Genomic DNA, 13,634 nt, shown 5'->3' on the forward strand with positions numbered 1-13,634 from the left:
GAAGGATTTTTTTGAAGAACAGCAGGCAGTTCAGGACAAACAAGGGACTCATGAACAACTACCACAAAACAAAAAAACACAGCTGTGGATCATTCAGGTAACAACACAGTATTAAGAATCAAGTGTATGTAAACTTTTGAACAGGGTCATATTTATACATTCAACTATTATTTTCTCTTGTGGACTATATGTAAACATCTTTTATGTGAAATATCTTATTCGGGTTAGTACTAAATATGAATTAGTATGAATAGTACTAAATAAAATTGTTGACTGATTTGTTTTCTTGCATGTTTTTTTTAGCAATTGTAGCAGTTGACTAAGAAGTTAAGCCTCTTCATTATTAATAATTGGGCCATTCTATCAAATATAGTATTATTCAGTTATGTAATATGGGTGTGATGTGTCTCATTGGTTAATGATTTGGCTGGTAACCCAAAGGTTCTAGGTTCAATTCCCATGAAAAGCTGTTTGACAGCTGTTTCACCGAGACTTCCTTCCTGGTCTTTCTGAACAGTAGTTGCGATAGGAATGAATTTGTTGTTTCATGATGTATGTGACAATTGTGTTCTTAAGTTTGTGTTGATTGTGCCATTATAATAAAATGAGCAATTGGAAATCCCCGGCATTTCTTGTTTGTGGGTGTGTGTTTGCATGTGTCTACATGCTGTTTTTTTTTTTTTGTTTGCTTGTTTTTTTATGTGTTTACAGTGTGAACTAAATGATTTTATGTTATGAACCTTGACTAAAGCATATTTCAGCGTCTTAAAGTCTTCTATGCAAGTATCGAGAGTAGATCTTTAGGCATGATATTTCAGTAGGTTCCTGTGCAACCAGTAAAACAACATATGTATGTGATACCTAACATTTTCTTAGAAATTAGTTAGAGGTAGTGTCTTTCAAGAGCTCATATTCATTGCAAAAGAATGCAAAATAAAACACATATGTGACCCTGGACCACAAAACCAGTCATAAGTAGCACAGGTATATTTGTAGCAATAGCACTGTATGGGTCAAAATTATCGATTTTTCTTTTATGCTAAAAATCATTAGGATATTAAGTAAATATCATGTTCCAAATTTCCTACCGTAAATATATCAAAATGTGATTTTTGATTAGTAATATGCATTGTCAAATATTGGTCTATCCTAATAAACCATACTTCGTCGGAAAGCTTATTTATTCAACTTTCAGATGATGTATAAATCTGTTGTAAAAGAAATTGACCCTTATGACTGGTTTTGTGGTCCAGGGTTACATATGTGAGCTGATTTTTGGTAAGAAGTTGGAATGAATCATAATCCTTAATCTAAATGTTGGATGAGTTTTTTGTAACCTAAAAAGTCATTGTAAGTTCTCTTCTAGGAAATCATTTGATGTCTCAAATTTTTCGTGTGATATCACTGTAAAAAATGCAAACGTAAATTTTGAAGTATTCTAAAAAACATTTATTTAAAACATGAAGAAGTGAAAAATAATATAACAAAAACATTATATGTGCATTTTACATGTTTACATTTCTATAAAAAAAAAATTACAAAAAGTTCTGTGCTTTGCTACCAAAGTATCAGTGCTTCTTCATAAAACTGTGTTGCTTAAAAGTTAACAAAAAGGTACCATTGCTTATTTTAACAATCTCACAAAAAAGCAAACTAAAAGATTTTTTCCTGAGCTGACCCTTTTCATAATCTTTATTATATATATATATATATATATATATAGAAAAGGTTAATCAGTAAAAAGCACCTGTTGTGTCTAATTTAGTGTCCTGACTGAGAGTGGACAGTGCTTTCATGCTACAGTTGCATATCCTCAACATTTCTCTTTTCAGTTCATCTTTTCAGAAATCCTTCAGTAATACAACACAAGAGGCTGATTTGGCAAGACTGCAGCATTGACCAAGGTGAGGAATTTTTTCTCAGATGTGCAAATTTTCAAAATGTCTGCCCTCTTTCCAGTCTATACGGTAGGCTTGCCAGAAGGAGTTTGAGGTTTTCCGATGTCACCTGTATCGAAGGTGGGGATGTCGAGATTTCCTTTGCCACACCGTTAGATGTTCCCATCACTTTCTCAGACTTTCTTCCAGGCTTCATGGTCAAAGAGAGCGGAGAGTCTTCACTGTAACTGGGGAGTCTGGGAATCATGCTTTCTTGGTGCTTAGAAGCTTGTCCCTGCTTTGGTTGAAAGGGTCTTGGTACATCAGAGCTGTTTACATGAAAGGAATTGATCATCTGGAGCTTTGATTCTGCTGGGATGCCATTGCCACCAAAGAGTCGAAACTTCTTCATACCATTTTCTGGAGGGGTGGCATCCGAAAGGTTTCTCAAAGGACTTTTCAAACTCAGATTAGTCGGTTCCTCGCCCGTGGTGGAGCTCTCGGACGTTTCTGACCGTGATCGCACGTGGAACTTGTGCTCGGGTTGAGCTTCAGCTTTGGTTGGGAGTTGAGATGCATGGCTACTTGCCATAAAAGCTGGGTTGGAGAGCAACCCTCTCCTAATCAACTCCTGTAGAAGCTTTAGAGGAATCTGAATCTCCATATTGCCGTTCGGATCTACGGGTGGGGGTCCGAAAGGATTGCTTCGGTTTACGATCCCTAACTTAGGTGCACCAGAAGATTCTTCCTTCAACCAGTCCGCGTGCGGCTCTCGCTCCCGTGCTTTCATAGCTAATGCTTCGGAGTAGTTCATTCTCCGGTTGAAGAGGTTTACTGAAGGAGGACTTGCCCTACGTGGGACTGGATTGGCGGTGGAAGACGAAGTGAGATCAATGATGTCAGCTGACACGGGACTCGGTCCTGCTTGGACAGACCCTGCTCCTCCTTCTCCCAAGGAAGTTTTATCCTCTGTTTCCCCCTTCTCTGCACCTTCTTCGCTCGTCAAACCCCTTGGAGGATAAAGCGGTGAGGCTTCGTTGAGGAACTTGGGCTTTTTTGAGGGTGGACTGAAAGATGAAGGCGTGTCACTCAACGTATCAAGTCTGTTTTCTTTCCGGCTGAGGTTGAGGGGTTCCTCCCAACCGGCTGATGACTTGTACTCTTTAGCCAGGTGGCGTAGCCTATCGAGTGGCTGTTTGCAGCTCTGAACCTCCACAGAGGGCGTGCCCAAGTACGAAGGAGGTGGTCGAGGAAGGTCTTGAGAAGGGCTGAGGCTCAAATGAGGCACTGCAGACTCTCGAAGAGCCATATAGTTGGGTAGAGATGTACTGCCGTGTGGGAAGTATGGAGCAACATTCAAAGGCATGCTGAAAATCTGTCTCTGATGCTCCGTAAACAGAGGGCTTGGAGAGGGCTTGAGAAAGAAAAGGGAGTAGTATTCAATTAATTCAATGCTCTGATAAAACTTCGGAAATTGCATTTCTACTACACTCTCAGAAAAGAAAGGTACAAAAGCTGTCGCCAGGGAGCAGTGTTGCCAAGCCCGCGTTTTTTCCACAAAATTGGGCTACTCTAAGGCTGTTGCTGCAGGTTGTTTTTCATGTCCACGGATTGAAGTGTCCCCAATAACATGATGTTTAGCCCCTGGAATGCGAATTTTACCAGGGGACCCCATTTGAAACAAGATTGGGCTAGTTTTGAGTAGTAATTAGGTGGGTTTTGTTGTGAAAACCTGGCAACCCTGCCGGCGCCTTTAAAGTTGTCCAAATTAAGTTTGTGATATATTTTTAAAATATTAATTTTGAAATTTAAAAATATATTTTCATGGAACATGATCTTTACTTAATATCCTAATGATTTTTGTCGAAAAAGAAAACTTGATCATTTTGACCCATACAATGTATTTTTGGCTATTGCTACAAATATACCTGTGCTACTTAAGACTGGTTTTGTGGGCCAGGGTCACATATTAGTACCTTATTAGTGCATATTTGTACCTTTTGCAAAGGTACCACCCCAGAGCTTTTGTACTTTTGTTTCTGTCTTTGAAAGTATATATTTTGTTCTTAAGATTTCATACCTGAGGGAATGCCGGGAGGTGTCTGAAATCTGCACGTTTGCCGTTCCTGGGGTATTCGTGCTCGCTGTAGTCGCTGTAGCTGCTGGGGTGGAAGCGTTTTTGAGATCTAGGGGTCCTGAAGACAATATCGTCCCTGTATCCATTTTGGTGACACTCAAAAGGAAGAAGCAGCCTGGTTGGACAAAAAGAGGTTTGTGACTAAAATGTATTTAAATAACCTGTTTTATATATATAATATTGGTGAGCAGCTGCTGTTTAAAGGGGACATCGGATGCTAAATTCACTTTTTTTGGTGTTTCTGCCTTAGCAGTGTATGGAGACAACTAGCCTACAATGATCAAAATTCATTCATTCCTATTTTTTAATCCCAAAAAACCTAAACTGTCTCAATTATCAAGCCGTTGAGGGGTGGGGTGATCAGAGCTCATTAGCATTTAAAGAGACATGCACCGAAACAGGTCGCTGTGAACAGAGCTGTTTTTGACTAGGTAAAAAGGGTGTTGTTTTACACGACCATTGAGGAATCTTAACCAAAGTATGTTATATACTGTCCCATATTTGCATATTTCCGCCTGTCCGCCATTTTCTCCGCACTCCAGCAGCTGTAGCAACAAAGTTTTCGTAAGCAATTCAGGTGTTTGGCATATCATGTGATAGTTTTGTTTTTGATAGTGACGCACCAACAAATACACAAATAACCGAATAGAGGGGCGGGGTGAACAGAGCTCATTAGCATTTAAAGAGACATGCACCCAAACAGGTCGCTGTGAACAGGGCTGTTTTTGACTAGGTAAAAAGGGTGTTGTTTTACACAACCATTGAGGAATTTTAACCAAAGTATGTTGCGGACATTTCATGAAGACCAAAGTGGAAAATATGCATCTGATGTGTCCTTTAAGGTTACATGTTCTTACTTTTCATAGTGTCTGCGAGTGCAAGTGGCTGCACTAGTGCTGCGCGGGTTTCCTCCAAGTATGTTGTAAACTTTCTTCCACAGCTGCTGTGCAGTAACCTGGAAGTCACACACACACACACACACACACAAGACACTTATATTTTTGGTGTTAAGTGGCAACAAGTATTTTTCTTGGCAGTAATCTGAAGTTATCAATCTTAACACCAGATAAAGTATGCTGAGAGGAAGTTCAGTCAAAAATCATTATGGTTTTTCCTCTCAAGCAAATTAATCCTTTGACGTGAAATGGTTAGTCACTTTTCTTATATGTACTGTAACAGCATTTATAAAATTGTTTTCCAAGGTGGAGTCATTCAATTTTAATTTTGTGGTTAGCATACAGTAAATGTCTTTTTACCTGTTGATAGCCTCCTAGCTCCTTCACTGTCTTGTACATTAGGAACATATCGACTGAAAAGGAAAGGATAAGTAACAAAGTAGATGTTAAAACTCTGAAATGATTTCTTTTAGACATGCGTTCACTTGTCGTTCTCACTCACTCTGTTTGAAGCCTAGATGAGGTATTCTTTCAATCGGAGTGTCTCTCTGTTTCATAAAGAGGTAGAGGTCTTTGAGGAAGCTCTCCTCTGTCATCTCCTCTCCCTGTTCTGATCTCTTCTCCTGCGGGCAGTCCTGCTCCATCATACTGATCTGGAAATACAGTATAGGCATGTTTAACATTGCATAGTGACCACGTTTTGTGTAATATATATGGTAAAATCTTATCTAGATACAGTTAGGACACTGTATGTATGATTGAAAATGTCACTATGAAAGGGCACTAATGGAGGTATGGGAATTTTGTACTAATCGTAGCTTAATTGAGTTCACATGCATGCTAGATACTTGATTCCTGCTTTTACTTCCTATATGCTTTAAATCTCCATTAAACTTCAATTTGCTAATAATAGAAAAATTAAAAAAATAATACTAAATTGTTTTGCTAAGAAATTCACATAAATTTCAAAAGAAACAAATGAATTGTGTCCAAAATGGTAGTATATAGACAATATAAAGTATTTTTATTCTTCACTTTATATACCTTCTATTATTTTTAATGGAATAAAAATAAAAAAAATAATAAAATAAAATAAAAGTAATTGCGATTTTGTTTTTTTATCTCACAATTTTGACTTTTTTCCTTGCAGTTGCGAGTTTACATCTTGCAATTCTGAGAATTGAGATCTAAACTTGCAATTTTGAGTTATAAAGTCAGAAGTGCAGGATATGAATTTTTTTCTTGCAAATGTTTGTATCTCGCAATTCTGACTTTTTTTCTCAGAACTAAGACATAAACGCCGATTCTGTTCTCAGAATTGACTTTTCATCTTACAATTCTGACTTAATAACTCGAAATCGCATGTTATAAAGTCAGAGAAGAAAAGTCATAATTCTGAGTTTATGTCATGTAATTCTGAGGAAAAAAGTCACAATTGTGAGATAAAAACTCATAGTTCTAAAAAAATAAAAACTTGCAATTGTGAGGAAAAAAGGTCAGAATTGTGAGATAAAAGGTCAGAATTATCTTTTTTTATTTTGTATTCAGTAGCGGAAACTCTAATCGTGACCCTGGATCACAAAATCAGTCTTAAGGGTAATTTTTTACTTAGATTTATAGAATTTTTAAATTTTAGATTTATACATAATCTGAAAGCTGAATAAAAAAGATTTCCATTGTTGGGATTGGACAATATTTTACATAGATACAACTATTTGAAAAGCTGGAGGGTGCAAAAAAATAAAAATAATGAGAAATTATTAAAATGCATATTACTAATCAAAAATTAAATTCTGATATATTTATGGTAGGAAATTTACAAAATATCTTTATGGAACATGATCCAATAATTAAGTATAGGATATTAATTACCTAATAATTAATCATAATAATTAAATAATTTTGGCATAAAAGACAAAAAATAAATAATTTTGATCCTTGCAATGTGTTTTTGGTCATTTTTGCTTTAAATATACCCGTGCTACTTAGGACTGGTTTTGCGGTCAAGGGTCACAATTGCCGTTCTTATCAAATTGTTCATGCACAGAATAAATTATGCTTGAACGTTATCTTCAACTGATTAAACTGCTAACTTTATCTTCATTCCATCCTTAACCTGTTAACTTCGCAAAGCTCTGAGTTCATGTTAGATAATCAATCTAATGTCCAGATCAAACTTCACCTGGGCAGATTAATATCTTAATCACGGCAGTCATCTCAGACAGGTGACTTGACTATCAAACACTCAGTGTACCATGACTTTGTACGGACAGTAATTCACCGAAACGTGTCTGACGCACATGATGCCTATCTGGCATGAGTAGAAAATGCGGCTTGACAGCAATATTGAATCTCTCATTGTTAGCTGCTTTTTTGACACCTGCTCTCACATTTCCTTCCTCTTTGATTTTCACTTGTTTTTACAAGTGCATATTGATGTATACAGTTTAGTTGTTTCCTTATTTCTCGAGGTACATTAAGATGATTTAAATGCGTTGAAAGCTCTGAAAGTTCACTTGCATCACTAAAATACAGCTTGCTTGCTTTCAAGCTGTAAAAAACACAAAAGCAATGAACATGTGAAAATGTCTGATTCCTCCAGTGTGATGCAACAATTTCAGGCCTTTATATGACATGCAAGAAACACTGTGATTTATAAACAATGACCAATGCGTCACATAAGCTATGGAATCAATTACTTGACTCAGACAATTAGTTAGTCTCATTGACAACTCACTAATCCAGCAGTGACAAAGACTGATGATCATTCACTCCATGCACATTCATACTTACTAATCATCTTTAATCATGATGTAAACAGCTAAACACAACCATGTGTGATTTTGTTTACTATACTACCAACACAACGCTTTTCTGAGATTTAAAGAGAACCAGAACTTGGAGAAATTTGTGTTTGTTTGTACAATGAAAGCCAGTTGGGTTCAAAACAACACTGGACCCTGTTGGCTTTAATTGTAGGTTTTCGGCAGAAGAAAAGAAAGTCACAGGTTTGGAACGACGAGGGTGAGTAAAGTTGATTTTTGAGAAAACTAGCCTTTTACGGTTTTATGTCAAATTAGCTTCTTCCACTACATCTTACCTGTGTCTTTTCAGATGATGTCAGTGGTGGTTTGCTGGATGGATCCTATTTGGAGAAGAATGTAATCCAGAGAAGGTTAAGCTAATTATCCGGCCCTTAGCGGTTTCTTTGACATGAACGTTTTGTGATGCCTACACGCCGTTTCTCTACTCCTGAATGAAATCATGGCCTCTTAGCGCTGAGATGTCTATTCAACTGCCTTCCTGTTTGGAATGTTGAGTTGGACAGGTTCTTCCTGTTCTGAAGACAAATGCCAAAACCTCAGAGTATAAATATTGCTGATAATTACTCTGAGATTATTACGTTAAAATGTAGTCATCAAGATTTGTTCTTCCAAGGAGAAGCTTGTCATTAAGTTTCGTGTTAATTACTTCTTCTTGTTAACGCTACATAAATGATTTCCACACCCAAGTTTTAATGGCATCGCATTCCGAAGTAATGCGCTGTTTTATATCAATAAAATGAATGCACATTAGTCAGACTTATAAACTGTTGTTGACCTTTAATGAGCTTTTTTAAAAAATTACATTTGCGCTAAACAATGAAAATGTCTTACATATTACCATTGATCAGTTTTACCCATCACACTTTTTTTGTGGGATGTTGAATTCTCAGTTATATGTCATTACCAGTAATTATTAAATGTAGCTCTGCAAAATTTCTTAATTAAAATAGACACCGTAATATGTAACATTAATATTACAATAGCTCAGAATTTACTGATGGAAGAATTAGAGAGAAATGCATGAATGTATTTTGAGTGCTTTTCGTAGCAGAGTTCAGTATTGCAGTAAGTCAAAGGACAATGTGAGACATTGTTAAAGCAATAGTTCACCCATTAATGAAAAATGTCTGTTTTTAATGATGTCCACTGTATTTTATAATCCCATTTTTCTTAAAAAAAAAAAAAAAAATTGTGTGTGTGATCCACAAAAACAGTCAGTAATGACTAAAAAATGATAATAATAATAATAATAATAAAATAAATTATAATAAATAATAAAAAATAAATTGGTGAACTTGCCGTTTAAGATTTTGTTCCCCAATTTTCGACAACAACAATAATTATAATAATAATAATAATAATAATAAATTGTGAACTTGCCATGTTGTGTAAGATTAGTTTTGTTTTTGAATATATATATAGATAGATAGATAGATATAAATATATAAATAGATATTCAAAAACAAAACTAATGATTTTAAATTATGTCCACAGTATTTTATGACCCCAATTTTCCTCAAAAAGATTAAAAAAAAATATATATATATATATATATATATATATATACAAATTCAGTGACTTATATAAAAAGAAATAATAATAAATAAATAAAAATTAATAAACTGGTGAACTTGTCATTTAAGAAGAAGCAGTTAAGAAGCAAGACACTCAAGTAAATTTTTTGCTGTTGGTCCACTGTATGTTATGACCCCAATTTTCCTCAAAAAAGCTACATAGTTTTTTGTGATAAGCAAAAAACAAAAACAAAAAAAAACAAAACAAAAAAAAACAGTGAACTTGTCCTTTAAGATCGTGTGTAAGATTACTTGGGTATTTTTCTCAGAAGAAAAATTCTGACTCAAGTACTCAAGTAAATTTTTTTTTTTTTAAATAAGATCAACTATATAAGATCTTGCAAAAAAATCAGCAAAAAAAAAAACAACAAAAAACACTGAACTTGCCCTTTAAGATCGTGTGTAAGATTACTTTGGAATTTTTCTCTTTTTTTATAAATAAGATAAACTATTTTATGACCTATTTTCCCCCAATTTTCAACAACAACAATAATTATAATAATAATAAATTGTGAACTTGCCGTGTTGTGTAAGATTAGTTTTGTTTTTGAATATATATGTATATATATTATATATTCAAAAACAAAACTAATGATTTTAAATGATGTCCACAGTATTTTATGACCCCAATTTTCCTCAAAAAGAGAAAAAAAAATATTTATCATATATATATATATACAGATTCAGCGACTTAAATAAAAATAAATAAATAAAAATAAATAGACTGGTGAACTTGCCATTTAAGAAGAAGCAGTTAAGAAGCAAGACACTCAAGTAAATGTTTTATTTTTTTATTTTTTTTTTGCTGTTGTTGCTCAACTGTATGTTATGACCCCAATTTTCCTAAAAAAAGCTACATAGTTTTTGTGATAAGCAAAAAAACAAAAACAAAAACAAAACAAAAAAAAAACAGTGAACTTGTCCTTTAAGATCGTGTGTAAGATTACTTGGGTATTTTTCTCAGAAGAAAAATTCTGACTCAAGTACTCAAGTAAATTTTTTTTTTTTTATAAATAAGATCAACTATATAAGATCTTGTGTAAGATTGCATTATCTCAGAAGAAAAAATAAGAAGCAGGACACTCTGTATATATATATATATATATATATATATTTTTTTTTTTTTTTTTTTTTTTTTTTTGGGGGGTACCCTATTTTATGACACCAATTTTCCTCCAAAACTCATGTGGGAGACTTACGCAAACATCTCCTGATGTTGTTCTTGTTGTGTGACAATATGGTTTTGTTAGGCAGATGAGGTTTAAAGCAGACGGAAATTAAAACTTACTCACAGGCGGTTGTCTATTCCTGCAGATTTATCTTTGTTTGGTTTGTTTTACTCATTTGCAAACAATGAGGAAAAAATAACCACAAATAAAACCTGTTCCCCCATTTCACTCCTTAATAGTAACCGGAGTGGAAAATATGTCGCTATACAAAGAGAAACAGAGATGACCTGGAATGAATTTATGTAAGAGACGTGGCTAATGCAGTATTGTTTACCTTCTTAGGAGAAGTTTCCAACTGACAAAACAGTGTTAAAATAAGTCCATCCATCATTTTTATAAGCATTCACTTGTAGTGGCGCTTGACAGACTGCAGACGTGAAGTGCGACAGTGTTGACATGTTTGTTTGTCAGGGCTTTGGCAGCAAGACAGACTACTTATGTTGTCTGCCTTTTTTGTTGTGCTTGTCCACACGTATCCAACCATATATTTAAAGTCATACTCTGTAATAAAAGCACAATTTTCTTGCCTTGAATAACCTGTTTTTCTGATAAGAACAGTGGCTGTGCAAAACTGCAGAAAAATATGTGTACACTTAATGCACACTTAGGGTATGCATTTCTTTAAAATAGACAAAATATCAAACCAAGTAGCTTTTTTGTGAGGAAATATAGCATATACAGTTGAAGTCAGAATCTGCAAAGTGTTAATTATTTTATCAAAATAATAAGGATCAAACAAAATGCATGTAATTTTTTATTCAGTACTGACCTGAATAAAACATATTACATAAAAATGTTTACATGTAGTCCACAAGAGAAAATAATACTTGAATTTATAAAAATGACCCTGTTACACTTAACTACGATACACTTGATTCTTAATACTGTGTTGTTACCTGAATGATCCACAGCTGTGCGTTTTTGTTTTTTGTTTTTTTTTTAAGTGATAGTTGTTCATGAGTCTCTTGTTTGACCTTAACAGTCAAACTGCCTGCTGTTCTTCAGAAAAATCCTTCCGGTCCCACAAATGGTTTTTCAGCATTTTTGTATATTTGAACTCTTTTCTACAATGACTGTACCATTTTGAGGTCCATCTTTTCACACTGAGAATGACTGAAGGACTCTTATGCAACTATTACAGAAGGTTCAAATGCTCACTGATGCATTATAAGGAAAAATGATGCATTAGGAACACTCACTTTTTTTGAAAATAGGCTCATTTTCCAACTCCCCTAGAGTTAAACAATTGAGTTTTACCATTTTTGAATCCATTCAGCCGATCTCTGGGTCTGGCAGTAGCCCTTTTAGCATAGCTTAGCATAGATCATTGAATCTGATTAGACCGTTAGCATCTCACTCAAAAATGACCAAAGAGTTTCGATATTTTTCCTATCTAAAACTTGACTCTTCTGTAGTCGGTTTTGATAGCTTGCCATATCAGTGTGTTTTTGTTTGTTTGTTTGTTTGTTTTGCATCTAATTAACAACTAAATACTCCTGTACACCTCTGTACACTGGAAAAAGCATGGATTATTATATGTCTGCTTAATATTTCTTTTGAGAGAGGTATTATTTTTCAGATTTTCACACAAAATAGGATGAGTTTCATTCGGCTAAATGCGGCTAAAGTAAACAGGCTCGTCTTTCCACAGAGAAGAGAGAAGGGGCAAGCAGAGCTCATTTGCATTTAAAGCAGCCTCGACCAGAATGAGATGATATTTGCAGAGCTGATTTTGGCAAGGTAAAAAGGGTGTTGTTTTACACAACCATTGAGATTTTTTAACCAAAATATATTATAGATTTTTCATTAAGACCCTAAAGAATCATATCGACTTGTGGAAATGGGCATCCGATGACCCCTTTAACAAATATCCAGTGGTTAATGGATATAGATGCAGCCAGGAATTATGTTTTCTAATACTTATATGCTTCTGATTTTGACGTCGGGAAAAATAAATAATAATATATCAATATAAAATATATGGTTTATCTGTGTTCTTCAAGCCATCTCGGGTATTTTCATAATGATTAAGTATATTTGTAAGCCATTCGACATACAGTATAGAATTTAATGTCCGCCTCATTCTATGATAAGAAGCCACATTAGATCACAAAAGGAAGTTATTTCAAACACTCGACTGATGTTGTGAAGTAAAAATAAGTTATACGTTTCTCTTTTGTTGGACAACAGGTTTAGAAAGGCTTATCATTGTATGTCATTAGAAGGGAAGGTGCTCTGCAAGTGTTGCTTTTTCAGATATAAACAGGGAAGCATTCCTCATGTCAGCATGTGAAATCACGGGTGCACACACTGCAAATTTCCAGATAAATAAAACAAGGAAATTATTTAAATGCAAAACCAAAAAAACACAATTCATAAGCGCGTGTTGAACTGTGGATGTCTGAGCGGTTTGATTTTATATTGAGTATCCTAGTAACCACCTGCTTGCACAGGGAGACTATTTTCAGGCGCTGCGTAATATCATTGCGCCTGCTGGACCCATGGTACGGCAGCAAAGACGTGTAGATACTTGAATGTTTTCTAGAAGACAAAATAAGTTAAATCTACCCCGATCTTCAAATTCAAAAAGTTTTCACCCCCTGGCTTAATGCATTGTGTTTCCTTCTGAAGCATCAGTGAGCATTTGAACCTTCTGTAATATTTACATATGAGTCTCTCAGTTGTATTCAGTGTGACTTTGTGGGACCTGTAGGATTTTTCTAAACTTTTAACTGTTCGGGGCAAACAAGGGACTTGTGAACAACTATCACTAAACGAAAAAACAGCTGTGGATCAACACAGTTTCAAGAATCAAGTGTATGTAAACTTTTGAATATTATTTTCTCTTGTCGAGTATATGTAAACATCTTTTATGTGAAAGATCTTACTCAGGTCAGTACTAAATAAAAAATAACATGCATTTTGTATGATCCCTCCTGGTAAAATAATGAATATTTTGCAGATTCTGCAAGGTGTTTGTACACTTCTGACTTCAGCTGTATCTAGATTGGATTCCAACTTCAAGGCTGATATTTGTATTTAAAATTGTGTTTAGTCATACAACTTCTTTTAATAAACTGACTGTTTTGTATGTAT

The 13,634-nt window shown here is 34.7% G+C and overlaps 1 protein-coding gene across 1 annotated transcript; it reads right to left on the minus strand.

Annotated features, from left to right (window-relative positions):
* Positions 1-1,440: 1,440 nt before the first annotated feature.
* arid6 (AT-rich interaction domain 6) lies at positions 1,441-8,257 on the minus strand. The gene is made up of 6 exons (XM_051094005.1): positions 8,011-8,257; positions 5,413-5,563; positions 5,271-5,323; positions 4,872-4,969; positions 3,958-4,129; positions 1,441-3,291 (listed from the first exon to the last, which is right to left on the minus strand). The coding sequence occupies exons 2-6, from the start codon at positions 5,555-5,557 to the stop codon at positions 1,936-1,938; spliced, it is 1,824 nt and encodes a 607-aa protein (XP_050949962.1). The 5' UTR covers positions 5,558-5,563; positions 8,011-8,257; the 3' UTR covers positions 1,441-1,935.
* Between the last annotated feature and the right edge of the window lie 5,377 nt (positions 8,258-13,634).

The sequence above is a fragment of the Labeo rohita genome, chromosome 21, assembly GCF_022985175.1.
Source record: "Labeo rohita strain BAU-BD-2019 chromosome 21, IGBB_LRoh.1.0, whole genome shotgun sequence".
In the NCBI taxonomy this organism is placed as follows: Eukaryota; Metazoa; Chordata; class Actinopteri; order Cypriniformes; family Cyprinidae; genus Labeo; species Labeo rohita.

Excerpts from the sequence above, each read along its gene's own strand:
- arid6 (XM_051094005.1), bottom strand. The coding sequence starts at position 5,557 with ATGATGGAGCAGGACTGCCCGCAGGAGAAGAGATCAGAACAGGGAGAG. Across the intron at positions 5,324-5,412 it reads TCATCTAGGCTTCAAACAGA|TCGATATGTTCCTAATGTAC; the intron begins GTGAGTGAGAAC and ends TTTCCTTTTCAG. Across the intron at positions 4,130-4,871 it reads ACTCGCAGACACTATGAAAA|GCTGCTTCTTCCTTTTGAGT; the intron begins GTAAGAACATGT and ends TTGTCCAACCAG.